The sequence below is a fragment of the Eschrichtius robustus genome, chromosome 9, assembly GCF_028021215.1.
Source record: "Eschrichtius robustus isolate mEscRob2 chromosome 9, mEscRob2.pri, whole genome shotgun sequence".
NCBI lineage: Eukaryota > Metazoa > Chordata > Mammalia > Artiodactyla > Eschrichtiidae > Eschrichtius > Eschrichtius robustus.
This window is the reverse complement of record NC_090832.1, coordinates 3,388,149-3,415,116: the sequence shown is the minus strand read 5'-3', so window position 1 is coordinate 3,415,116 and position 26,968 is coordinate 3,388,149. Positions and strand designations below refer to the sequence as shown.

Genomic DNA, 26,968 nt, shown 5'->3' with positions numbered 1-26,968 from the left:
CAGATTCTCAACCACTGCGCCACCAGGGAAGCCCGAGGTTTTTATTTTTTAAGCAAATGCTATAGGCACTATTCACTCTTTGCCAGACATTAAGTGTTTCCCAAATAGTCACTCTTTTCATAATTCAACAGCCTCATGCAGTGAAGACGAGCAGGCTGAGGTGGACAGAGGGGAGGGGCTCACCTCAGTCACAGCCGGTAAGTGGCAGAGCGGAGATGTCAGCTGGGACTGACCGAGTCCACAGCTCCCGCCCTGAGCCACCAGCCCGGGCCAGCTAGTGGGCCCTACAAACGTAGACTGCTGGTGTGGTTTCACCTGAGACTCTGAAAACACACAGTAGGTACCATGTATGGATACACATCTTCTCACCAGAGTGGGACTTATGTCTAGCTTCTGCATCTCTCCCCTAGTGATGCGCTTGAAAAACCTAAACAGAATAGGTTTACATGCCTCTGAAGAAATGTCAAGGGAAAGAAAATGCAAACTGAGGATTTAATTTGAGCATAATTCCAATGGATCTCAAATCCACAGGTTTATCTCAGCCCCCTCTAATATGGACCAGTATTGAGTGGTTTAATGGCATAATTGACGAAGCCTCAGAATAGGTAGCTGGCAACTAGCGGGATTTCCCTCAACTAGAAATTAAGGCAGGAAGCCCAGCTAAGAGCAGCCTCTGTGGGCCGGCAGGGCATCATTTGAATGCTCTTAAGTAGTAATATTCTAATCAAATGACCACTGGTGCAGCCAAGCAGGGGAATGGAATATACACTGATCTAGAAAGATCTCCAGGACACATTAAATGAAGAAAACATGACGAAGGTCTGTGAATACGGAATCCTACCTTTTGTATAACAAGAGAGAAAAATAATATATAATCATATTTGCATGTATTGTTTAAAGAAACTCTGGAAAGCTATTGCAGAAATGAATAGAAGTGGAATGAATAGAAGTGGTTCTCTCCTCTCCTTCTCCCTCTCTCGCTCTCTCCTCTCCCCCTTCACACTGTGCATGTGCACACATGTGCACACGCATGGGTTTAGGAACAGATGGGAGTGGTGAAAGGGAGCAGGGTTAAGAGTGAGACTTCCCAAAATACCCCTTTTTATGGTTTTTATTTAAAATCATAAAATTAATTTTTTAAAAATCTGTCATGCGTTAAACAAAAGACCAGAAACAAAGACCAAAACAACATCCCCTACTGGCACTGTTTATGCAGGATATGTATGGGATGTACGCAGAAGTACAGAAAACTTATGCATGGGATTCATGTAGAATTAATCTAAGCATTAGAATCTCTCAGACCTGGGTTTAAGTGTGGACAAAACCCACACAGCCTGTGGGACAGTTCAGCTCGAGTGCCTTCAAGACGGACGGAGCAACAGGAACCCCAGTGCTGTTGCGAAGGTTAAACGAGGCCCTGTCTCTAGAGAGCCCGCCACTAGTGTGTCCCCGACAAATGGTGACTGTATCAGAGAACGCCGCTCTCTGGTGCAAGTTCGGGCTCCGCCAACATGTGGGTAAACGCAGGTCTTCGGCAGGCATCACGGGCAGCTGTGTCTTTCCCTAGTAAGTAATAGAGCTTATTTTGCTTTTTTTATTTTAAATTTTTTATTTATTTATTTATTTATTTATGGCTGTGTTGGGTCTTCGTTTCTGTGCGAGGGCCCTCTCTAGTTGCGGCAAGTGGGGGGGCCACTCTTCATCGCGGTGCGCGGGCCTCTCACTATCGCGGCCTCTCTTGCTGCGGAGCACAGGCTCCAGACGCGCAGGCTCAGCAATCGTGGCTCACGGGCCTAGTTGCTCCGCGGCATGTGGGATCTTCCCAGACCAGGGCTCGAACCCGTGTCCCCTGCATTGGCAGGCAGATTCTCAACCACTGCGCCACCAGGGAAGCCCCCTTATTTTGCTTTTTTTTGCCAACCAGGTACTTTATGCACCGCGCATGGTCTTATTTGCTGAGCACGTTAACTATGGAATGTTGAGTGCCTGCACTTGGGAGACCCTGTGGCTCTCTGTTGGTCTCACAGCAGAATTGCCAGAGTTCAGATGTGAATCCAGTTCTGTCTCAAGCCAAAGCTCACGCTTCTTCCTCCACAGGCCACCTCCTATTTCAATTCAGTGTCAAACAGTCTCAGCCCAAGACCCCCGGATGCTCTGCAGGGACCACTACGAATTTCCCAGCTGGTTTAAACCTCATCCTAAGGCTTTGTTAATGAAAACTGTTGCCTGCGTATCCACAAAGGATGCGGAGGCCATCGAGCCCTCAGCCACTGCCGCAGCCCAAGGTGAGCCCTGCGGGAGCTCAGGGTGGAGACAAACCATCTGCCCTCTGCCAAGCCCTCAGCCACGGCAGCCGCCCCCAAGGGTGCACCCTGAGGGGAAGGGGATGGGAGAGCACAGGACGCCGGCCCTAGAGAGCTAAGGTGCGTGTCAAAGGAATGATCTCAAGAAGCCCAGACTCTTGCATCTTCCCACACACAGAAAAGCGCTACATTCCTTACCTTGAGATGTCTGATTTTCTTCACTTAACAGTACTCTCTTGATGTTCTGACTCCCTGGTCTTTGTTGCAAAGCTCCTCTATATCCAGGCTCCCCCCAGAGCTCTTGGGAGCCGTCCCTCAGAGCTATCGGAGAGGCTGTCTTCCGGGCTTAAATCCTCAGTTTTGTTTGCCAAATAAAAGATGATTCTCAACTTTTAGGCTGTGCATTTTTTTTTCAGTCGACAGTTTCCAATCTTGTACCTGGTCTCATCCCAATAGAAAATGAACAGTCTCTGGCTTTGGGCTGCTCAGCCGCTGTTCTTCTGGCATGGTTCTCCACAAGTTCTCACATCAAATGTTTGTGCAGATCACCATCGCTCCAGCCCGCCTGGTTTCTGGTCTCCCTGGCTCTGCCCTCCTCAATTCATTTCCTTATAAAGCCAGCGTGAGCTCCAGAAACGGCGAATCTGATCTGGCCACCCCCTTGGTTCTTGGGGACGAGCCCAGACTTGCTGGCGTGCCCGTAGGGTCTTCACGGGGCTCTCTGGCCCCGTCCCCCACCACCTACAGAAGCTTGAAAGTACAGAACTGCCTCCAGCTCCCGGGGTGCTCTTTCTCAAGTCTCCTCCTTTCCTGCACGTGCATTCTTAGCTGCCAGCTCCTGCTCATGCCTCAGCCCGGCTGTCCTCAGGAGGCCTCCCGGAGCCTCCAAGCGCCCATCAGGAGGCCCAGCAGGGGCCGTCTCCCCACCCTGAACTGCCCAGCTCAACTCCCCAAGGAGCCCAAGCTCCCGGCTCTTCATCCTGCCACCCACTGGGCTCTAAACTCTGAGTTGGTCCTGTTTATTATCATTTTATCTTACACTTTTAAAATAAGCACTCATTAAGTGCTTACTGAATTAATGGATTTTGATTATATCCCTTACACTTTTTGACTGTACACTGAACGAACTGACAAGCAGGCAGCTTACATCATCCCTTTATTTAAGTCCTTACAATGAACCATCCCTTGAATAGGTGCCCTTTGCTCGGTAATTTTAAAAGATGTAATTGTTAAAAGTACCTAATTAGTGGCAGGACTAATCCTCAAATATAGCCCAGTACAGTCTAGAGCAGTATAGCGCTGTGTTCACCAGGCTCCACTCATGCAAAAGTGCAGGGAGGTGATGAGTTGGGACAGCGAGGGGGATTTCGACGCAGGAAGACGCAGGTTCATACCCAGCTCCAACCCCAGATCTGCCTGCCTTCACGGAGAGATGATCTTGAATCCCAGCCTCATAGAGTGTTGTGAGATTGTAAAGGCGCTGGATGCTGGGAGAGCACCTGCCAAGTTCTCCTTATATTCAGATCCACAGTTATGCTGAAAGCGGGTGGGACAAAGAGTTTATCCTGTATTTTAGGGCAGAGCTTTGTAGCAGACCATTGTGCTTTGAAGAGGAAAAGGCATTCCCACCTCTTGTGGGCATGTGTGAATGAGGACAGTATTATGACTGGGCCTTTGGCACGCCCTGTATCATGATAATTTCGCATTACAAAGACTACTGCTCCCTCGGGCAGTGATGGGCTCAGGCTTCTGGGTCGCTGGCCCGGGAATCCTGTCTGTCCCCAGGGGGCACACTTCACGACCACTATCAACAGGATCCCACTGCCCTCTCTCTTCTGCTTGTCCTTCCATCTGCCTTTTGGCTAAAACTTCCAGGAGTTAAGCGTATCTAGAGAAGTGTTTTTCTTTAAACCCTTAGTCCAGAAAGCATTTTCTTCGCAGTAACACATACAGCACACAAACAAATCCTGCAAATCTTAAACAGATTTTGCATTTGGGAGAAAATTCGTATTTAGAAATTACCAGAGCACTTCTGATCACATACTTTCAATCTTTCCTTTTCTAACAGAATAAAAAGTGTTGTCTAATACAACCAGAAGTAGTGGAGTACCACGTTTTATTTCTAGGTTCCAAATAAATCCATAGTGGCTGTGCTGCAGAGATATGCCTGCAGTATATTTATAGTTTGCAGGAAACTGGTTCCTCTCTTATCTTGTTAACGTCACAGAGAGGATGGAATAGGTCTAGATAACCATCAATAGCCTAAAAGATGTACCAGTTCTAGGTGTCACATTTTAATAAAAAAAAAATCATTACGTCCCCTAATTTGTTTTAAGTGTTGAATCTATGAATCGGGGATTTAGAAACACTGGCTTTAGTGAGCTGGGTTTCACTCTGGGTACCTACGCAACAGTTAGTTCAGATTCTCATTCTGGAGAATATTGTGTGAAATCATGAGTTAAGTGAAACATTTAAAATTACAGTGACGTTTTTAGAATATGAATAGCAGCCAAGTATAATACTCCACATCACCATCATGGTTTCTCTTTTTACTATTATTTAAAAACCTGTAAGTACTCTAAGTCACGTAGTATTGGTTTTAAGAACCTGATTTGTTTGAATAATTCTCACCAATCTGAAAGGACAGCCTTGTATTCCCCACATCTTGGCACCAACAAAATTGATCTCAGGAATTAATTTTTTTGTGGAGCCAATTAACTTCGGGCAAGAAGGCAAAATAATACATTCACAGGGCCTTGTTGAGCAATTTTCGGGTTTCAAATAATCCTTGCTGTTCCCATAATGCTCATAAAAGTTTTTTAAAGTTTTTTTTCCTGCTAGCTAATACAGTTATATGAAATCAACTTATTATTTTTCTGAAATGTATTCTGAATTTCATAAATCCAGTTTGAAGTAAATATTTTACTTTTAATGGATTCACGTTGAAACATCTCACAAAACCACACAACATCTGTGCACAACAATATTAGATAATGTGTACATAATTCAAGGCACTGTAAATGTAACATAAACCAGAAGGAAAGGTGGCTCATTATATAACAGGCTTCCTGCCTTTGTGGGCAGTGCACAGGTATATCTCATTGCAAGTTAATTAAATACAGAGACAAACTTACAAAATCAGGGAAGTAGGAAATTCTTTAATTTTTTGACATTACCCTCAGCCTTATAACTAATGAATTTTCAGGTCACTGTGCACCATGTTTCACTGTAGCAGCTACAAGGCAATGTGATGGAGCCCCCGCCCCGCCCTCCATCAGCATGTTGGGAATGAAGGGGTCAGAGTGGCAGTGGGAAGAAGTCAGGAGTGATCTGCCATCGCATGGAGTGGAGGTCAGATCTATAAACAAAACTGATGAGTCACGTAATGCTGGAGGGTGGGATTCACCGCCCTCCGACTCTACCCCCAAAGTGTCCTGTAACAGCAGCAGGTGGGGCAGCGAGCAGCAGGGGGGCCGGGAGACCAGGGCTCCGTAGGCGGGATGTTGCATGTGAGGAGCTTCTCACCCCTGAGGACTGTGCTTCCTCACTTACGAGAAAAGAGGAGAGTGCAGTCCATGGTCTGTAAGTGCCTGCTGAGCTAGACGCTTCTCTGAGTCAAAATATCACCCAGTAAGGTTTTGTTTGGTTGCTTTTTAACTATCTGGGACACAGAGTGGATGAGAAGGGAGCACTGACAGTAAAGACAAGAGACAAAATCAGAACAAAATCAGGCTCCAAAATGAAACAAAAACCTACTCGTGGAGAATGTTAACTCCCTAAAAACACAATTTTAACCAGTTGGCAGCTTTCCCCTGTATTTGCCATATACTTTCATTCAATTAATTATGGGACTTTTTTCTCCCTAAGAATAAATCTCTTATTTGAAAATGAAGTCCATGGAAAGTGATGTTTATTTTTCAGCCCCATTTCTGTAACACATTTTCCCCTGAAGTGGACAATGTTTCTATATAGAGATACAAATGAGGGTTTTTTCCCCTAAGAAAAACAGTGTGCATAATACTAAGGGTGTATCATCTAGAGACCAACTTTCAGCTTGGCAGTGTGAAGAGCTCTGTGGGCTCCTTCCCCAAAGAAACTGGGGAAAACTGTGAAAAAAAACCCCCAAAAACATATACTTAAAGCCTCTACAAATGATCCTAAGAGCATACAACAAATGGAGAAACATCTATTCAAGAAAATCTACAGACATTTGTTAAGAACTGAGAGGGTCTGTGATATTTGAACTGCGGTTGCATCTTCACTCCCTCCTTCCAGCTGAGGGAGGTGGAGACTCCATTGCAGACAGCTGCAGTCAAGATGGCAGGGCTCCCTCTTCCCCAGCTCCCAGGGCCCCAGGGGTGGAGGGGAGGTGACTTCAGTGTTTCCTCTCCTGCCCCAGCTCCCTGTGGCTAAGGCAAAGTCCCGGTGAGTGCAGTGGAGAGGTGAGGCTTCCTTCTGCAGCCCAGACCCCATTCATGGAATGGAGGCTCTCCCTCGGACATGGCACGCTCAGAATACTGGCCCTCAGTCACCCTTCCTCCAGCTGCGAGGTGGAGGTTCCAGGCCAGGAGAGGTGAGCTAAGAAGACCCCAGGCTGCTGTCTACCTCTCCTCCCCTACAAGCACTCAGCCCCTAGAGCAGAAGTGTCACACAGAGAGAAGTTAGCCCATGTCCCCACTCTCAGCCCCAGAGCCCTGGTTCAGAGATTTGGCCTGGGGGCAGAAGCAGGCTGTAAAACAGATAGCTCCTATCTCTTGGGAAGAGGAAGGAACTGATTTCACTTGCAATAGAGCCTGGAGAAGTTTAAGATTGAGGGCACTCTCAAGAACAATGGAGGTGTGGTGAAAGGCAACTGGGAGGAGATTTGTGGTTTTAAGGAAGAGACATTCTAGGCTGTAGGCTGGCTAGCCTGCTTTAGAGAACTGGGGAATAAGATCGCTGGTGGGAGCCCTCCTAGGGTTAGAATATCAAACATGACCTCAGAAACTTTTCCTTCAAAGGAGCCAGAATTTGATTTGATCAGTTTGTAAATCAATCTATCCCTAGGCATTGTTGAAAGCAACTAAGCAATCAGCCAGCAACGCAATTAGCGGAGTCAAACAACTGTTTAGTCAAGGAAAGCAGGAAGAGAGCCCCACCAGTACCATTGTCACCCAGGGTGACTGTGGGCACACCAGAAGCTGTGCCTCCAGTGGAGGAGCAATGTCAGAGGGTTATGCTGTGTGTGTGCATGTGTGCGTGTGTTGTGTGTGTGTGCGTGTGTGTGTGTGCTGAGGAGCAATGTCAGAGGGTTATGCTGCATGTGTGCATGTGTGCGTGTGTGTGCATGTGTGCGTGTGTGTGCGTGTGTGTGTGTGCACGTGCGTGTGTACTGAGGAGCAATGTCAGAGGGTTATGCTGTGTGTGTGTGCGCCTGTGTGTGTGTGCGTGTTGTGTGTGTTGAGGAGCAGTGTCAGAGGGTTATGCTGCGTGTGTGTGCGTGTGTGTGTGTGTTGAGGAGCAATGTCAGGGGGTTATGCTGCATGTGTGCGTGTGTGCATGTGTGTGTGTGTGTGTGTGAGAGAGAGAGAGAATAGGCTTCACTAAAATAATCCAGCAATAACTAAACAAATAAGCAAACAAATACAACAGCAAGCCCTGGGCAGAGGGAGGACCAGTAGCCAGAGTGGCTACAATATATTATCTGAAATGTCCAGTTTCCAACAAAAAATTATGAGACATGTAAAGAAACAGGAAGGTATGACCCACACACTGGGGAAGTGGGTGGGGGAGAAAGGGAAAGTAAAAAATAAACAGATAATAGAAACTGCCTGTGAGAGCAACCAGATGTCAGATTTAATAGGAGATATCAAAGTAGTCATTATAAATATGCTCACAGAACTAAAGAAAACCATGATTAAAGACGTAAAGGAAGGCATAATGACAATGTCACATCAAATACACAATGTCAGGAAAGAGAGAGAAATTTATGAAAAAGAACCAGGTAGAAATTGTGGAGTCAAAAAGTACAATAAAAAATCAACTAGAGGAGCTCAACAGTAGATATAAACTGGCAGAAGAAAGAATTAGCAAACTTGAAGATAGTTTGAATAGAGATTATGCAAGCTGAAGAACAGAGAGAAAAAAGAAAAGGAAAAATGAACAGAGCCTCATAGAAAAGTGGGGTACCATTAAGCATACCAACCCACATATAATGTAAGTACCAAAGGATGGAGAGAAAAGAGAAGAAAAAATATTCAAATAAATAATGGCCAAAATGTCTCCAATTTACCGAAAAACTATAACCAATAACCTACACACCTAGGAAGCTCGATGAACTTCAAATCTGATAAACTCAAAAAGACCCACAAATAGACACATCACAGTAAAAATACTGAATGTCAAAGTCAGGAGAAAACCTTGAAAAAAGCAAGAGAAAAATGAAGTGCATAAAAGGGAACCCCAAAAGGTTAAAAGCTGACTTCTCAGAAGGAACAATGGAGTCCAGAAGGCAGCCAAATAACACATTCAAAGTGCTCAAAGGGGGAAAAGCCTGTCAATAAAGAATTCTATACCCAGCAAAAATATACTTCAAAAATAAAGGGAAAATAAAGAATTTTCCCAAAGCAAAAACTGAGGTAATTTGTTGCTAGCAGACCTGCTTTATGAGAAACACTAAAGGAATTCTTCAGCCTAAAGACTATAATTCTAATCCACGTGAGTAAGGACGACCAGTAGAAATAATTATAAAAGACACTATAAATGCATACTTTTTCTGATTCTTAACTCACTAAAATAGCAACTATATAAAATAATTATATAAAATAATAGATATATATTTTTGGTCCTATAACATAAAAAATGTGACAGAACTATAATGTACTTGCCAATACAGCACAAAGGAAGTGGGTGGGGGCAAAGCTGTAATTGCTAAGGAAATGATAACAGATTGTAAATTAATAATTATAAGAATATATTGTTGGGCTTGTATTATAATAAATATAATATGTATAACAATAATACCATCAAAAGGGGGGAAAGGAATAGAGCTATATAGGAGTAACATGTCTCTATATCACTGGACTTAAGCTAGTATAAATTTGAAGCTGCTTCTAATAAGTTAAGATGTATATGGTAAGCCTTAGAGCAACCACTAAAAAGTAACTCAAAAATACAGTGACCAATTTACACACCCACTAGGATGGCTATTATCAAAAAACTAAAGTAAAAAACAACAACAACAAAAAGAAAATAACAAATGTTGACAAGGATGTGGAGAAACTAGAACCTTTGTTAATGGCTGATGGAAATGTAAAATGATACAGCTACTATGGAAAATGGCATGGCAACTTCTCAAAACTTTAAGCAGTTCTACCTCTGTGTTTATACCCAAAAGAAGTGAAAGCAGCGACTGAAACATACTTGTGCTCTCATATTCCTAGCAGTTATTATTCACAATAGCCAAAAGGTGGAAGCAACCAAGTGTTTCCTGGTGGATGAATGGATCAACAAATTGTGGTATATACATAAAATGGAATAATATTCAGATGACTAAAATGGTAACTTTTATGTTATGGATATTTTACCATAATAAAAAAATTAATTGTGACTACAGGGTAAAGAGAAAAAGAAAACATTCCAGTCTTACTCAGTTACCATTCCTGCTGAGAGTAGTGAGTATTGGTTCCTATCAACCTTCATAATAATAAGCACCTCAGAGAATTATTTTATTCCTCAGGCTTGGCTTTGTAGAATTAAACTCATGAAGTGAATCCTTCCTTTTCCTTAAACATCCCAACTTCCTATTATTTAAAAAAAAAAATCCAATATTTCCTTAGTACCTAACTAAATTTTAACCTTTTTTTTTTTTTTTTTTTCTGGCCACACCACACAGTTTGAGGGATCTTAGTTCACTGATCAGGGATCAAACCTGTGCCCCCTGCAGTGGAATGTGGAGTCCTAACCACTGGACTGCCAGGGAATTCCCCCTAACTGAATTTTAGGTGCTATGAATGCCTCACCTAAACACCAGGGAGATCATTCAGTAACAATTACTAGTTGCTTAAGGCACCTTTGGTTGAACAGTCACAGCAGGAGGCCCCTTGGCTCTAGCTAGCAATCTCTTGTCTCGACTGAAACACTTAGGTTAAGCCTTAAATTCTAGTCCTTTCCCCAGTGTTATAAAAAATGAAAACTGGGATAAATAACCCTAGTAAGGGCTACTACCTAAGGAGAAGGCAGGCAACCTGAACTGGGGCCATATGGAGGGAACACTACTTGTAACCGTAAATGTGAGAAGTGGCTTGATATAGTAGAAAGAGTGAGGGGTTTGAAATCAGAAAAAAAAAATAGAATGAAAAAAATTATTAATGAAATTAAAATGCTACTTCAGAAAATACTATGCAATGTCAAAGAAAGAAGTCAAGGAAAAATAGAGAAACAAAAGAGACATGAGATACATAGAAACAAAAGTAAAATGGCAGAATTAAATCCAACTATAATTAACACAACATTGTTAATCAACTATACTCCAATATAAAATAAAAATTTTTTTAAATCCAACTATATTAATAATAACATTAAATGTAAATGGCTCAAACAATCCAATTAAAAGGCAGAGACTGTCAGAATGCATTAAGAAAACTATTTGTTGTCTACTGAAGATACACTTTAAATTCAAAGATATGAATAGGTTTAAAGTAAAAGGATGAAAAAGATATATAAGGCAAAAAGCACCCACAGGAAAGCTAGAGTGACTAGACTAATATCCAAACAAAATAAGCTTTAAAACAAAAAAAAAGAATGTTACTAGAGATAAATAGGGATATTTCATAATGATAAAAAGGTTAATCCATCAGGAAGATATAATAATTACAAAGATATACGCACCTAATAACATAGCACCAAAATATATGGAGCAAAAACTGACGGAACTGAAGAGAGAAAAGGACAATTCAACAAAAATAATTAGAGACTTCAATACCCCAATTTCAATAATGGATATAATGAGACAGAATATCAACAAGGAAATATAAGACATGAATAACACCATAAACCAACTCAATCTACAGAACACTCCACCTAACAGCAGAACACATTCCTCTCAAGAGCACATAGAACATTCTCCAGGATAGACCATATGCTAGACCATAAAACAACAAATTTAAAAAGATAAAAATAATAGAAAGTATGTTCTCTGGCCACAATAGAGTAAAATTAAATATCAACAACATGGAGAAATTTGGAGAACTCACAAATAGATGAAAATTAAACAACACTCTTAAACAACCAAGGGGTCAAAGAAGAACTAAAAAGGACATCAGAAAATACTCTGAGATGAATGAAATGAAGACAACATATCAAAACTTATGGGATGCAGCTAAAGCAGTGCTTAGGTGGAAATGTGTAGCTGTAAACGCCTACAATCAATAAAGCAGAAAGACTGCGAATCAGTAACCTACCCTTCCAATCTTGAGACACTGGAAAGAGCAAACTAAACATAAAGCAAGCAGAAGGAAGGAAATTATAAAGATTAGAGTGGAAATTAATGAAACGAAGAACAGAAAAACAATAGAGAAAATCAACAAAGCTCAAATGTTTATAACAGCATTATTTACAATAGCCAAAAGGTAAAAATAACCCAAATGTCCATCAATTGATGAGTGGAGAGATAAAACGTGGTATATCCATCAAACAGAATATTATCTGTCCATAAAAAGGAGTGAAGCACTGACACATGCTACAACATGGATAAACCTTGAAAACATTATGCTGAGTGAAAGAAGACAGTTGCAAAAGACCATATATTATGTGATTCCTTTCCTTTGAAAGTCCAGAACAGGATGATCTATAGAGACAGACAGTAGATCTGCGGCTGCTTCTGGACGTGGGAGGGTGATGGGGCTAGGGTTAGGGAGTGAGAGTTAAAGGGCATGCGGTTTCCTTCTGAAGTAATGAAGATGTTCCAAAATTGACTGTGGTGACGGTCGCACATATCTATGAATATGCCCCAAACCATCTAACTGCACGCTTCAAATGGGCAAATTATACCTCAAGAAAGCTTTTTTATTTTTAAATATCACCTCTCTTAGTGTCTCCCAACATTAGCACATACACAGCACGTCCTTTTCCTTTACTTTTTGCAGGTAACATCATACAGATGTTAGAGAATTAGTGGGGGGGGGGGAATTAAAATGTCATTCATTACCCAATATATTGTGTAGATTGGGGACTGACGAGAATTAGAAAGTCAGACTTGAATTTAAATTAACTTTTGGTGCAGATTACATGGTTTATCCTAGGCAGTTTTATACCTACTTTATTTATAAAGATAATGCTCAGAGTTTACCATGATTGGAATGAAATCTCATCTTCTAAGTGCCAGTGGTAAGAGTATTTGCCAAGTATACCGTCACTGGAAGCATATCACCATCAGCTTATCTCTGATGTCAAAACAACACATACATTATGCAACTTACTAGGTTTCTTGTATCCTTAGGAGAACCTCTGAAGAAAAAGGTACAATTTAATGTTCACACGATTTTTTTCTCTTAGAGGATAAAGCTATCATGCAGATGGTTTTATAGGTAGTACCAATGAGAAAAAGTGAGACATTCGAAGGGTTTATCTATGCAGGTTCGTTGGCAGCACTGGCTGGGAAATTGTAGGCTATTCAGCTTATGTCTGATACCTGCATTCTGTCAGTATGATAATTAGGAGAACAAAGCCAGAGGTCCTATTTGTAATATCAGATTCTTTTGTGCCTCATAGGTAATAGTACCTCAGTTAAATGCCTTCCATATTTAGAATAAACAGATCAGTTACAAAGCACACCCTGGCTCTACTGATAGACAGAAGGAGAGATATCTTGTTCAAACAAAAGGCCCTGACTTCAGATACCTGGGCATGAATTCCTGGGAAAAAGGAAAGCTTACAGAAGGGCCACCTGTCCAGCACTGCTGAGGCAAACGACCCAACTTGGTCTCCAGTGACTCCATGCCTTCCACAGGTGCGTTTCCTTTGTCCTCTGGTTGTGTTCAGAACCGAAAAACCACAAACAGAATGGGCCACTGTTGCTGTCCTTTGTACTTTTTCAGGAGGGTTCTGACCACTTGGCAGCTCTGTGCCAATCCCAGCTTGGATTATGCCGCTTTCTTTGATTCCACAAAAATTGTTTTGCTGAATTTCTAACATGTTCCAACACAGCAGTAGGTGCTGGGGATACAGAAGTAAATAAGATGGTCTCTGCCATCAGGAAAGTCAGTCTGGAGAGGAGGCTGATGGAAGTATTTGCACAATACCAAGAGATGTAAGAAGAAGATATGCTGGTAGCTGGAGGGGAGGACGATCAGCTTTCCTGGAGAATGTGTGTGTTTGGAGTGGGGTGAGGGGAGACTTCATAGGCTTGAGATGAGTCCTGACGAATGACTGTTTGATAAACTGAGGGAGGAGAAATTGGACATGTGGAGGGACCCTCACGTGCTACAAAGGAGATGTGCAAGGGAACCCTCGGGCAGTCTGGGCCTGGGTGCTGCAGCCTCGGGTGTCAGAGGGGAGGTCAGGAGGTAGGCAGGGCCACTCCAGCTATGTTAGAGTATGTCTATCCTTCCTTCAAGAGGCAAACAATGTTTGAGCCCCTGATGGATGGAGCTACCTCAAAGTCAGGGTCAGGGTTGTGTGAGTTCAGAACATGCCCTGAGACAGAGAGTCTGCTTAAGGATAAACTCTGTGTGCAGTAAATTGCAAAGGAAAAACCACGCACAGCAGAGAACAGGTTCATTTTTTAAACCTAATTTTCTAAAAACACCCTGCCCTTTCTCTGTTTCCTTCTGACGGTGAACACTTTTAACTTATAATGAAACCAGACCACGTTCCCCGGTTGCTGACGTCAATGGGCTTTTTGCCTGAGTAAGGACCTCACAGCCGACCCTAAGGGCTTGATTCTAATCTCGGGCACAGCATCCCTCCACAACCTGGAGAGCAGCAATCACACACTGAAATGGGACAACGCTGCCATCTGGGGCACACACTCACATACAAGAAACGTTCAGTAACACTTCAGAAACCTATTTGAGTGTCAAGAAGTAGACCGTTAAGATCAACCAACTCCCCGCGGGAGAGTGACAGCACGTGGCACACTCACAGATGTGCTAAGCTGACAAGCGTTACACAATTCAAAGGAGCTAGAAGCAGAAGAGGACAAAGGCAGGCTCGGTTCTGCGCTGAGTAAGCCGAGCTGGCAGCCGGCCTTTGGCCCGCGAGGTCGCTGGACTTCCCACGTCATCTGAGGAGTGAGCGCGGCTCATTACAATACTGCGCTCTCACTATCTAATCTGCTGGAACCAAATGCACACAGGGGCTCTGATATTCTTATTACACAAGATGAAACCTCTCAGAACCAGGGCTTGCTCTGGGAAAGGTCACGTACTGAAAATGAGCGGACTGATGAGAGCCCACTGCAGCGATCTCTGGCAACCAGAATGCTCCTCAACTTGCTATGCAACCTGAAATACGTCTGAACAAAAACTAGATAGCGTCTCTGAGAGGTGAAGTGCACACATCTCACTAACTCAGGAACAACTCACTTTGGAGAAGGGAACACCGTGTTGTGTTGCAAAGGTCAGATCCTGGAGTTGTCTGTAAACTTGCAAATAATTATTTTGAATAAGACAAAACTGCAGTCACTCCCTACCTCTGTTCGAGTGGCCCAGACCCTGCAGTCACGTTGCCTTACACCCGGTGTGCGGTCCAAGCCTCTCGTAAGAAGTGACGTCTCCAAGGAGTTCTGTGGTTGGGACGCTGAGCTGATGCAGCTGTTGCTTTAGCCTCATCCAGGGATGGCAGGTGGGACAAAAACACGGGTGTCACTTTGCCAAGTTTTAGAGCCGTAAGAGGGTTTTGTGGGCAAAGCCATACAAAGAACACAAGGATAAGACACAACTGGGTTCCTTTTGTGCTCACTCCTGCTGTTAATTCACGTTCCCCCTCCGTGAGTTCCAAAGAAACACAAAGCAGAGCAGAGACTATCAGCTCAAGGCTTTCAAAAGTAAGTTCAAAAGTTGTTGTAGATGTGAAGTTAAAGGAACGTGGAGATTGATCTGACGCTCTCTTTTGAGAACAAAGATAAGAAACATTACGCATTTGAAAGCTCAGAAACTCTGTCCAATTTGCTGAATTACTCCAACGATCATGTACCTTGCTCTTCAGCTCTGTAAATCTTGGGCTTAGGCCAAAAGCAAGAAAATGTGACCTGACCTTCTCTGGGACCTCCCACCTCCCCGTCTCCATCCTGCCTCTTCGGCACCTCCTAACCATCACTCCTTCCCAACAGCAGGTGCCCCTCGCCTCTGACCCTCACCAATGGCTATGGGATGGTGCGGGGCTGAGAAGCCAACCAGGGACCAGCCAGCCTGTCTCTCCTGTTTTCACATCCCCTGAGATTCTCTAAGAAGGAGTGGAGGTAGCTAGTCCCTCGGCAGTAAGGATGTGACTTCGCAAGTCACAAAGTCAGATCACCAGGAAGAATGGGTGGAACAATTGGCTACCAGAGTAGTCAAGTCGTGGAAAACACAGCTTCTAGCATTTTCTTTCCCCACACATTTTTCAAGGCTGCTGCACACACACCCAAACATATTCACACATGTTCACCAAGGAGGGAGTAAACTCAGCTGCAGCAGTGTCACACACAATATGTTGTCCCTAACAGAGAAATTCTATATACGTTTGGGAACGGGCTCGAGTTCTCAGGCTCTGGGCCAGCAAACGCTGTGGGTGTTGAACAAAACCCACCGCCAGACGAACAGATGCGCACAATGCCAACAGCTTTGGAGGGACCTGCGGGCGCTCCTTCAAGGAAAGGGAGAGTAGCGTGGGGATCAGGAAAGAAAGGGAGGAGAGACCCAGGAGTACCCACTTAAATTATGAGTCAACCAGCACCACCACTGCCTGTCTGCCAGGGGCCGGGGTGTGGCTGAGATAACTTCAAGGAGAGCTGACAGCAGGAACGCTAGGGATGCTACAACTTCCCTGCAACCTTGGCTTTCTTTGCACAGTGTCCTTTCCAAGAAGAGTTCACACAGAGTTTACATACGTCATCCTATCTGTCACCACTAACACTCCTCAGAGGCACTTCTGTCCTTACCGTCACACCTGCAAATTCACCAATGTATTGACCATTAAGAGGGGGGAAAAAATCAATGGGATTTGATCAAGAGCAAAAAGCCCTGATGATTAGATTTTGTGAACAGGTTTCACTGAACAGAAAATATCCCTTTTTGTAGATCTGGAGAACAGTGAGAGATTAAAATAAACACACGAAGAGATGTAAAACCAAACAGATAAACCATCTTTCCTGTTATACATTTGATCATCTCATGCTTTTGGTCAAGGGGAAAAAAAAGCCGTAGTATAGAAAGATATAACAAATGAATTCCATCATCAATTGATAATAGCCCGTAACCAAATATACAATTATAGCATACATCCGTGACTTCCCCTCATTCTCCTCTTTTCTGTCTCTGCCCTTTACATCATCTCCTTTCAGCGGTCATCCCCTTTTCACTGCAGACTCTACTGTCCTCATGGGCAAAGCACAACAAACCTTGATGCTATAGCAGGTGGCTTCTCCTGCATCACCAGCGCCCAGAACTCCAGTTCTCAATGCTCCACGTACCTGTCAACCACCCAGATTCCCCGGAACGCCCACAGCTCCTAAGATAGTTCCATGAGGACGGGACTCAGGAATTCTTGTAAGGATTTGTAATATAAAACCTTTTAAAGTACAGAGATTGTTTGAGGCTATGTTCCCCATAGCACCTAGCATGGTGCCAAAGCCAGAATAGTCTTTAAAAAATACTTCTTGGGGTGGCAAGGAAGATGCCAGGAATTCAAGAATTTGTTCAAATAGTCTGTTGTTACAGAATCGTGTGGCATCAAATACAACTGACAATAAGTAGACCTTCAGGTGGAAAATTATTCATACACAGCTTTTGGTTACCGATTTTTGATATATAAGATGGCTATTATAATTTAGGTACTAGATAATTTTGATAGAAGGTGAAATACGGAGTCTGTTTTTTAAAAAGATGCCGTAACGTTAAAAATATTACAAGTGCCTATGGATTATTAAGACAATAACTAAAGCAATCATTTGCTAATGATCAACTCTTCATTTAAATATTGAAAATTTTATTTATTTGCATGTAAAATGTGAATTCTCCCCCCACAAAAAAGAGTTCTGATTGATTACAATAACGACACAGGCACTGCCAGAGAGAAGGAAGCGTGGACAGGGCCACGCTCCTCCAGGAACGTGGAGGTATTGGGAATGATCGTCTTCCCAGTGGGACAGCCATCCTCCTAGTACAGCACTCTAACAACACTGGCGATAGAAACGCATCTGAAAAATGTGGAGGGACGGCTGACATGGTGTAGTGGTGTCAGAAAAGCACATTTTAGTAGTGCTTAGCTTTGTAGAGAAGGGAAAAGATAAAGTCTGAGAGGCAAAAGCATCCCTGCCACCAGAAAAATGTTCTCAACTGGGCAGCAACAGTATTGCAATGATATTACTATGGTTTGGATGAAACATCCCTCAAGATGTTATTTCCCTTTGCCTTAATCCTAAGCAAATTGCTAATTAGTATTTTGGCTTCCTAGATATCTCAATATCAGGAAAGAGGTTTCCATGGATTACAAACAGGAACATTCTGGTTACCACAAAGAGATCATTGCCATTATAAGTCAATAAATTAGTGTTCTGGGCTTCCCGGGTGGCGCAGCGGTTAAGAATCCGCCTGCCAATGCAGGGGACACAGGTTCGGTCCCTGGTCCAGGAAGATCCCACATGCCGTGGAGCAACTAAGCCCGTGTGCCACAACTACCAGGCCTGTGCTCTAGAGCCCACGAGCCACAAATACTGAGCCCACGTGCTAGAACTACTGAAGCCCGCACGCCTTGAGCCCGTGCTCCACAACAAGAGAAGCCACCGCAACGAGAAGCCCACGCACCACAAAGAAGAGTAGTCCAGGCTCACCGCAACTAGAGAAAGCCCACATGCAGCAACAAAGACCCAGTGCAGCCAAAAATAAATAAATAAAATAAATTAGTGTTCTGATAAATACTTATGATAATAGTCAATTACCCAACAGAAATACTTATTTACGTAGGGTAACTGATAAAGTCGAGTTTCTGGTCCTTCTTAGCTACGGACAGAGCTTGAACCAGAGTCAGATTCCAGAGTCACTGTTCCTTCCCCCCATCCTGTTCTCTCACTCAATTCCAATAACTCTCTTTGGCCTCAGTGTTGAAGCTTCCTCATGAAAACTTCAAAGACTGTGATTAAATCAATTCGTTTTTCTAGGAGCTTCCTGGTAGCCAAGACAAAAAAGGGCATGAAACTTTGCAGATAATTAGTTCTCATTACCCAATAAAAGGATCCTTTGGAAACCAATATTAGGAGTTATTAAAATCCTATTTTCATTTACCATTTAGACTGTAGGGAGAAAAAGACTTACGAATAGCAGTTTATTACATGATTTCATTCAAGGAAAGCAGATTTTTCAAAAGATGAAACACTATTCTTAGCCTCAACCCCAGCACTATCCCTATCAAGTAAGTAGTTCAGAATTTGCTTAAGTCTTTGAAAAATGCTAATGCTGTATTCCTAACTAGGAATGTTAACGTATAAAAGTTGAGATCCAGAAGTTTATTTCAAGTCAGTTGTTTAAAACAGAAAATATTTCTCCATGAAAATAGTAGTCTTAAAATTATGGGAATTACTAGGGGGAAGCCCAGGAAATCCTATTTGACCCCAAATGTAGCTGAAATGGTACTAATAGCAATCATGATCAGATGCCATGTTTTGGTCCCTGGACCTTGAGCCAGGTTGCTCCAGGCTGCACAGGGGCTCCCCTAGCCCTGCCCTGATTCTGCTCCAAAACGGGGCTGGCATGGACCCCTGCTCTCTGCTCAGAACCAAGTCTCAGGGTGCCCAGACTCTAGTCAGGGCCCCTGCCCACCGAGATCCCAGAAAGAGCGCTGAGCCAGGACTCAGAGGTCCACCTTCCACATGCCCTTCCATCTTTTAGGAAACCAGCCTCTCTAAGCCTCAGAAGTCACACCTGAATGTGCTAAGAAGCCCAGCGTTCAAGGACACCGTGGGGTGGGGGGCAGAAAGCTCCTCTGTGAATTATTCAACAATCTCAGTTTCAAGGGAATCCTGTTCTGAGTTGCAAAAAATTGAATTACAAATAAAAAACTGAAATATAATTGTTGGAGCTGCCTTTACTATATTTTTACTGATTTTTTTGCATTCGATTTCCTTCTCTTACAATAAACTCCGGTTAGTAGCTGTCGATTTGGTGCTGACCTCTTCAGTTCTCATGAGCAACCTATGATTCCATGTCTCCTAATTCTTCAAATGCCTGGCCTTGCCTTCATCATGTTTCTCTTACATTTTATTCAGGATTGACAAATCCCTTCTCAGTTTGCTTTGCTCCCTTCTCCAACAAATAGTTCCTCTTCTTGTAGGCCAATCTTTCTTTAAGAATATTCTTCCCCTTAGGATTCGCAGCAGCCGATCCAACAGAATGTGACTGTGGAAACAGTCCACTTCTATGCTCTTCCCTAAGTAGCCACTCACCACACATGGCTACTGAGCACTTGACATGTGGTGGTTTGACTGAGAAACTGAGTTTTTAATTTCACTGAATTTTGACGAATTTAAATTACAGTAGCCACAGAGGGCAAGTGGCTACCCAAAAATGTAAAGACGCTGTATTTGGTTTCCCCACTGGCACTGAATTTGACACTGGAATTGAATTTGCACGTGTGTGTGTGTGTGTGTGTGTGTGTGTGTGTGTGTGTGTGTGTATCTGTCTATCTACAGCTTCCTGGCATTGTTTTTGCTTTAAGGTCTCTTGACTGGAGTGATAAGCAGCCTTCTTCCTACAATAAGGCTGAAAAGGTACTGCTTTTGCTTTGGAGACTTCCACAGATAGGAGAGAGTCTCCACCTGGCTGTAGGATGATCACATTTGCCACTGATAGGGTTCAATCAATCTGCCCTGCCCCATGTTTTAAAAAAATATATATATACAAACTAAACAAACCCTTTTGATCCCTACCTCCCCTGCCAGCTTATCGTCCTACTTCCTTGTTCTATAAAACAAAACCCATTGTAAGAGCTCCGCACACTTGCTGCCTCCCGCCCCCTCCCCCGGCCCTGCCCTGGGACCTCAGGCCTTCCTCCTGTCCCTGCCCGGAACAGCTCTCCCCAAGGTCCACCCAGAATCCACACTGCCAAGTCCACCATTAACGTCCTGGGGACTTTGTCTCCGTTGCTTGCTTTCTCCTTGAAATGTTTCCTCCTCTTGGCCTCTGGGCCACCCTATGCCTGGCCTCCCTCCTCCTCTCAGCCATTGTTGGGGGCATCTCCACTTCCCGTATTGCAGAGGCTGCAGGGCTCATTTCTCAGCTATTTATTGGCCTCTCTCTCTCTAGGAGACCTCAACTAGTGCAGTAAGTTCACATACCATACGTCTTCCCATGACTCCTGTTGGTCCCCTCAGCACCAGAATCAGACATCTCACTGTCTACTCAATCAAGAAGATGCCTGATCCGACTTACAAAAAAGAGAGATAAAGAGCAAGTATATTGGTCAAATAAATCCTCCAACATAGGAGAAAGAAGTGAAAGAGAAAAAAGCCATACAGGTGTTTTAGAAAACTCATGCAAGACTGCCTCTGTGTTCCTGGGAACTATTCTAACCTCGAGAATCCCCGTATCTTTCCCGATCACGGACAGTTTTCTTGGCCACTGTCCACAAAGCCCCTGCTCAGATGAGGCGGGATTATCAGGGAAGGTGGAGACAGTCTTAAGGGGGGGACGTCACAGCGGGGCTTTCCTTGTACCTGTTGCACTGCAAGAGTCCAGGCTGCCTTCTGCTGGGTCATTGCTCATCTGCTCCTGGGTGTCTGGCCTGCTTCTCAGTGTCAGCAAAGCGGGTCCTTTGCTCCCACTTTTAAGTGTGAAGGGGAGGCAGCTGGCTGGAGAGAACAACAGGGTATGGTGTTAATGTCAACTACTAGTGAAATGTACTGTCACAGTCAGGAGTGGGGCTCTCCCAGGAAGTCTCCAACCCCAGGAAGGTCATTTACACAGTGTGACCAGGGCTGCAACTGCCCCTCAATATGGGAGCGCGCACACGCACACACACACACACACACACACACAGCGCCAAACTGTGGATTCAGAGCTGTCATGGTCAGAAACTTACACTGGCTACAACATCCGGCTTCTGGTCAGGTACAGTGGACTCCGAGAGTTAGCTATTTGCAGGTGGCTTTAAGAGTCAGACTCGATTTGGCAGGTTTTCCTAAGGGGATGTCAGGTCAGCCTGCACTGTCTAGCACCTCCGACGGGACCCGAAATGTAGGGAACGTGAGTGTATGTGTGTCTTGGTGCGTCAGGAGATGAGACGAGGGCGAGAGGGAAGGTGGAGGGTGAGGAGCTAGACTCACATGCTTGCTCAGTACAATGCTGGCCTATGTTCAGCTTAGCTACAAACCTCTTTAAGAACCCAGGAATTGTGCTGTGCCTTCATCAGGCCTGGGTCTCAGACGCATTCCCGCGACACAGTGATGTTGGTGTTATATTACCTGTCATTCACCTTAACAGCCTTTAGTATAGACAGCGTGATGCTGAGTCGTTAGGCAGTTTTAATCTACATCCTTGGGGTAGGTAGTTAGCACCTGAGCCCCCTGATCAATGACGCACTTCAGAAGTGTTTAATATGTGAAAGAAGCATCGAAATCTCATACTCCGCAGGTGGCCGCTAGAGATTCTTCAACTGTCTTTATTGCTGGTCATACTGAAGGGTTTGTCATCAGAATAATGGGTATAATAATATATGGGTATATATATATAATATATATTATATATAATATATATAATATATATAATATATATAATATATATAATATAATATATAATATATAATATATTATATATAATATAATATATAATATATTATTATATATATTATATATAATATATATTATATATTATATAATATATATTATATATAATATATATATAAATTATATATATTATATATATAATATATATAATATATAATAATGGGTATATATATATGGCATTTCAGTGGTGAAATGAGGGGAATTCAAGAAGGATGAACTGGTTAGAAGATTTGGGCTTCTGCACGGTGATATGAAGAAGGTAAAAGACTCCAGCAATTCTTTCCAGTTCTGGGAGCTGCAAGTGGAGGGATCTAACATCTGGTGGGACTCAAAGGTTAGCTGAATGCTGCTGCTAGAACAGTACTGACCTTCCCTGAGTGAACATCTCATGAGAGGCCAGCAGCAGGATGCCCAGAATGACAGTGAACAGAGCACTCACCACCAGGAGTGGGGCTCTCCCGGGAAGCCTCCAATCACAGGTAAACGATTTGTCTTTGTGTGTCCCTGTGCCCATTCCCTGACAAAGGTTCGTCTCAGTTGCAGGATTTGGTCTGAGATTTACCTCATCCACAAGATACCTGGGGAGTGGGGAGATAGGAAAGGCACCCTGTACCCTTCACCCAGCTCTAACTACTGGGGCCCATGGGCATCTTCCATTAAGAACCTGGTTTCGAAAATACCGAAGTGGCTTGGGTCAGTTTGCAACTTCAGCTCTTCTGCTATTGAAAGTAACTTGTAACAGTAAATGTGATTTTTAATAATAAAGGTTTCATTTTTTCTTGAAAATAAATTAGAATGCATAGATTCATCTCTCTCATGTGCAATCTGAAAAGCTTTCTAGAGAGGAAGGGATGGGGACAGAGTTCCCATGATGCAGTGGGAATTGCCCAGGGCCTTGGATACTTCCAAAGGACAGAGCGGTGCCAGTGAACGCCATCGTGGGTCAACAAGGCCGGAGACCACTTTTCTAGAGCCTCGCCCTCAAGGGCCCAGGGCTGCAGTAAAACCAGAAGGAGCAAATGAAGAGCCCCCTCTGTGTCCAGATTCCGGGGAACCATACCTTCCTAGCACACCTCCTACGCCTGAAGCACCCAGATGCTGGTTCACACCAGCAGGGCTGATCTGGCCAGCTGAGGGGGAATGGCTGGGAGAATCTTCCCAGTTACTGAACACACGTGGAGAGTGTGGTGTACTTGTTCTCACTGGGAGAATGGCAGTGTGCTGGGGTGTTATAGAGACAGGGGGTTCGATTCAGAAGTGTGTGTGTCATGGGGCGATGTCGGGCTCAGCCTGGTCTCTTTCCACAGGGTCATGAGGTTTGCTGTCATTAAGGAAGATTCTTGGGGTGGCGACCACCGAACATCATGGGCAGAAGAGCTGGGCACTGTGTGTCGGGAAAAAAGGCAAGAACTGAGGAAAGGAGCAGAGGTGGCTGAAGACAAAGGTCATCAGAGCAAATAAGACCAGAACCATGCCAAACATCAGTCCTTTGACAAGTTTAATCCAGCCCTCTCCATGCCAGTAACAGCAGGGTCGGGCAGTGGGGTAGAACCAAGACTGCCAGGTACATCTGTGTGCATGCAACAATTAACTAGTGTTCATGGGTCTCTGTGTTGCTATTCTTACCTTTGATGTGTAAATAACTAACAAGAAAGCTGAGGTCACATGTCTGAAGTGAAAAATCATACAACAACCGATTACAAATAATTTCTAAGTCCTATGTACAGATTCTAGGATGCTTTATTGGTGAGAGGATGACTTTTGATATGTAATAAGTATTTCGGATTAAAATGTCCCATAACATATGAATTATTTTAAGACAGCTTAATGAAGGTATAATTGACACCTAAACTGCCCATATTTAAACAGAGCACTCGGATAAATTGTGATATACGTATGCACCCGTGAAACCATCGGCATAACATTTTGAGTAATTAGAGTTGTGTGGAAACAAAAACACAAAACGGAGCGAATGCTGGAGTTGGATGGCTAGTATTCTAGTCTCAGTTTCGATATTTCCCGTGCAGTATCGGACCAGTCACATGACATGCCTCATATCAAAGTCGAGCTATGGGCTTGATGGAGGGCCATGGATATTGCCTATTTCAGGCCACCCCCAATCTGCCAAGAGCGCTTGAGGCAGGAGTGCCAGGAACCACCAGGCCGGGCGGGGCTGGAGGTGGAGGCATCCACAGGTTTGCTTTTCCTGACCCCTCTAGCCTCCAGCCCTGTGTGGCAGATCACATATTCCTTTAAAATTTTAGGACATTCTAATGATAACTGTGTCTAAAAGACCAGAGCCAAAGTTTCTTTCTAAAATAAGAGGAATAGATAGGGATTGAAACTCAACCACGAAGACTGCAGAAGAAGGACAGACGTTAAAGGTCGGTAGGAGGGTCGCTCCCCCGGAAAAGCCGGGGCAGGTGGGGCAGGCGACACCTCGCTGCATTGACCAGGCCTCTCCCTGCGTGGAACTGAGATCCTGTCCAGCACTGCGTTACAGGCACAAACAGGCTGGTGTCACACCAGGAAAAACAGGAATTGAATCACAAAGGGGACCTTTGGGGGCCTTGAGAGAACTCCATTACTTCACACGTTAATGCAACAGGAGTCTGCTGTGACTGCTGGACTGAGCCCAGGATCCAAGGCTGCAGGGAGTCACTGTTCTGCATACAAAGTGATGGGCAAAGAAGAAGGTGCGTGTGTAAACACACAGGGTGCCGCTCTGGGGCTCCAGGGACTCCCCGGCCCAGCAAGTAGGCCAGCAGGACACCAGGGGCGACTGCTCTTCCCCGCACAGCTCAGACGAGCAGAGACCTGTGTGAACTGGGAGCTCCGGGGCCGGACCAGCAGGATGATCGGCCCTTGGCAGGAGCCCAGGCCCACACGTGCAGCAGAGGCTGGCAGCCCTGAGGATGGCGGGCATCAGGGAGAGAATGAGATGGAGTAAAACGGCACCTCGGCAAGCGCTGGGGCTGGGAGCTGGTGACACCCGTGTGCACTAACGAGCCGAAACAGGTACTGTGCCCTTATTCACACTCAAAACTGGTGAGGCTTGGGGACATACAGATTACAAACGTTTCTGACATAAGCAGCCACATTTTTATACAGATGAAAACCAGGATTTAAAGATTTTTAATAATAAAGTGAAAAGCATTAATCCTAGACAATAGGCTGCACACAGACTCGAAATTGAGCCAGCAGGAGCTGCACATGCACCAATAAACATCACCTAAATTTGAGCCAATCTCGAATTTAGACATTTTCTCCCCAGATAAACCATTCAGCAGATTCCAGGAATGCTGTGTTTTGGGGCCACCAAGAAGACCACGTTTTCCTGAAGGAGAAGGGACCTGTAGGGGAGTAACAGATACCAAGGGAAGGAAGGAAAGAAGGAGAGGGAGAGGAGAAAAGAGGGGACACACACACACACAGACACACATGCACAGGCACACACGTGCACACGTAGGCACACTCCCGTACACACACTACGCCTCTTTCAGAGTGTGAAGGGTTGGCGGTATAGAGGACCAATCAGATGGATCAAGGTCCAGGAAAGAAGACGAGATGAAGCTGCCTGACAGAAAACAGAGGACGATCAAATAGCTCTGACTGCGTTCCGACACGTGTGAGGCTCAAACCTCACTTCCCAGCATCCGTGTCCCCCGCTACGGATCCACTCAGGTTACCACGGCACACCGCTTTCTCCCAGCCTTATTCTGTTCCACCAGAGCAGTCGGGACTCCCTTCCTTCTATAAACCATTCCTGGGAGTCAGTGTAACATGAAATGCAGGCTCCTTGACCACAGAAGGCCTCCCGCTTAGGCCCTAGGCCACAGAGTAACTTCACCCACTGAGGACAAACCGTGGGAACAGCAGAGTTCTAAGAGAAAGACCACAGAAAGAGAACACTATGTGTTCTCTTGTCCAGACTGATGAAACCCCAGGCGCCCCGGTGCCAGCCCCTGCGCCCTGCACTCACCAAGGGTCAGGGAGTCCTTCTGACAGCGGGGCACCAAGGCCTGGGTTGTAAATTTCCACAACTGTAAAATTCACAAATTATTTACAATTGATTCGGTTTGTGAAATTCACAGGATGGCTGCTTTATAGCAGCTCCTTTGTTTTCTTTTATTTTCTGAATGAGCTCAGGCACACTGCAGGGCAAGGCAGAGAGAGAGGGTGCTTCAGGATAGAGCGCGAGCCGTGGGGACCGCCGAGGGGCAGTTCTCACGCGCAGGATCTGATACCGAGGGAGCACCTGACCTTCTAGGAGGATCGTGGAAGCAATGCTATCATTTGCTGTAAGCAGGTTTCAGAGCATTAGGCCTGAGAAAACCATCTCAGTGGTGCTCAGGACAGGGAGTGCAGGTGTGCTGGAGAACCATCTTGAGAAGCGTGAACACTTGGAGGTGTGGCGCAGAGGGCACAGGGCAGTGGCCGGCATGGAGAGCGTGTGGGAGGAGGAGATTCTCCTCAGGCTAATGGAGCTCGGAGCTCAGCTTTAATTAGGGAATAAGAAGCTGACGGTGACAGGGTCTCACGTGTATGGACAAGCGACCAGGGTTCAGAGCCTGGCCACTGTGTGAGGGAACTGGACGAAGGAGTAAGATGTGATGCCTCAGGGAAGGAGGGAAGACAGCTCTTTTCCTTGCATTTAGGAAAAAGGAGGCAATGGGTGAAGACAGAGAGAATTCTGTCATGAAGAAAAGTA

The 26,968-nt window shown here is 44.5% G+C and overlaps 1 protein-coding gene across 1 annotated transcript in view; it reads right to left on the bottom strand.

Moving 5' to 3' along the window:
- PDE10A (phosphodiesterase 10A) overlaps positions 1 to 26,968 on the bottom strand; it is a 587,420-nt gene that overhangs the window by 320,722 nt on the left and 239,730 nt on the right. The window contains 1 exon segment of the mRNA XM_068550956.1: positions 21,190 to 21,324. Within this exon segment, the coding sequence (XP_068407057.1) occupies positions 21,190 to 21,324 (135 nt within the window).